This window comes from Chrysochloris asiatica, unplaced genomic scaffold (genome assembly GCF_000296735.1).
Source record: "Chrysochloris asiatica unplaced genomic scaffold, ChrAsi1.0 scaffold00016, whole genome shotgun sequence".
Taxonomy (NCBI): Eukaryota; Metazoa; Chordata; class Mammalia; order Afrosoricida; family Chrysochloridae; genus Chrysochloris; species Chrysochloris asiatica.
The window spans coordinates 17,004,459-17,006,200 of NW_006408534.1; the positions used below are offsets into that span (position 1 = coordinate 17,004,459).

At 34.4% G+C, this 1,742-nt stretch overlaps 1 protein-coding gene across 1 annotated transcript in view; it reads left to right on the plus strand.

The window, feature by feature from the left end:
- The window catches only part of ITSN2 (intersectin 2), a 171,018-nt gene that overhangs the window by 111,921 nt on the left and 57,355 nt on the right, over positions 1-1,742 (plus strand). Inside the window, exons 25-26 of the mRNA XM_006835299.1 lie at positions 1,285-1,330; positions 1,433-1,554. Coding sequence (XP_006835362.1) covers positions 1,285-1,330; positions 1,433-1,554 — 168 coding nt within the window. The remainder of the gene's footprint in view (positions 1-1,284; positions 1,331-1,432; positions 1,555-1,742) is intronic.

The window sequence follows — 1,742 nt, forward strand, 5'->3', positions numbered from 1 at the left end:
TTCTTGATGTTATCCTGCAACTCTTCTGGTCTTCAGGTCTTTAGTGTTAAAGTAGCAGATTATGAAAGATTTGTTGCAACCTGGGATCTGAAACCATATCATTAAAATTAACTGGTCTCATTTGCACATTAATGAACTTCTACCCTTGTAGAATGTGATAACATCATTTGTTGGTTATTTGAAAAATACTGCATTGTTGAATTACATACATTCCCTTAATGTATAATATACATTATACATTATCAAACACTCACATTTGTTACTGTCATAACTGATCTAATCAGAGTAGTCATTAGTACAAAGAAACTGTCAAATGTATTCATAGTTGTTGTTGTTAAGTGCTGTTGAGTCGATTCCAACCCATAGCGACCCTGTATAGGGTTTCCAAGGAGGAGCTGATGAACTTGAACCGCCGACTTTTCAATTCAAATGGCTTTGCAGTCTGGTGCATAACCCACAGCACCACACCAGGACTCCTGTATTCATAGTAGTAAATACAAATCTTCCAAATGTGCACTTGATGATCAAGATTTTATAAAATTTGTACTACTTAATCAAGGACATTTTAAATGAAACTGGCTCTTTTTTATTGTGAATTCTATGGTAGTGATAAATACAGTATCTGCTAGTATAATTTGGTGATACTCCGTGATTCACGCTAAGGCACCATCAATTTTGCCCATCATTGTAAATGCCAATATAGCCACAGAGGCAAATACTGTCTTAGTAGTATCATGAAAATAGATTTTATTTCATAGATTTCATAGTCCCTGAAAGAATCTCAAGGACTGCTCCATGAATTGGTAAAGTAGGGATCAAGTTCAGTCAGTTTGGGAGGAAACATGATTTTTTAAAAAAAAGCCTCCTAGGCAACAGGGGTTGTAGGTGAAAAGTCAAGGTCCCTTATAGGTAAAACTCACATCGTATCTTAACATATCTTAATGCACATGGTGGGCATTGATGTTAGCTGATGAATGAAATGTATTTGAAATGGGTAGTCATGTTTTAAATTCAGGGAAGATTCAGAAAAGGAGCTAATGTTGAGCCAGCAATATTAACATCAGCCACTTGTATGTAATATATTCTGTTACTAGACCAGATCTCCTCATAAATGTTTAATTCTTTACCAGTTTGGTTAGTACGAGGTTAATTTCCTTTTTGACCTTCATTTAAAGAAATCAAAATCCTGAGGATTTGAAATCTAATTTTAATAACCTTTATGCTTTTACATCTGAACTGTTGGAAAAATAATAGAATAATATGTATATATTTTTTTCCTTTTAGAGTTTTGGGATTGCTAGCAAATCTGGAACATCAAACAAAAAGCCTGGTATGTATAATAATGAACCTGAAAAAAATGTTAAAATACTTGCTTTGTTGTAGTGTTAGATTCATAATTTCTTGCTTTTCTTCACAATTTTCTTCTTTTCAGAGATTGCACAAGTAACTTCAGCCTATGTAGCTTCTGGTTCTGAACAACTCAGCCTTGCACCAGGGCAGCTAATATTAATTCTAAAGAAAAACACAAGTGGATGGTGGCAGGGGGAGTTACAGGTAATGAATCTGTAAAAATTAATTTTATTATAAAGATAATATATGCTCATTTGAAAAACAAAAAGTAACATTTTTACTTGTCTGTAATTGTACCACCTGGGAGTTCTGGTGCGGCACTATAAGGTAAACACTCAAGGTCAGGTTGAATCACAAGGTCGATGGTTCAAAATCACCAGCCGCTCCTTGGA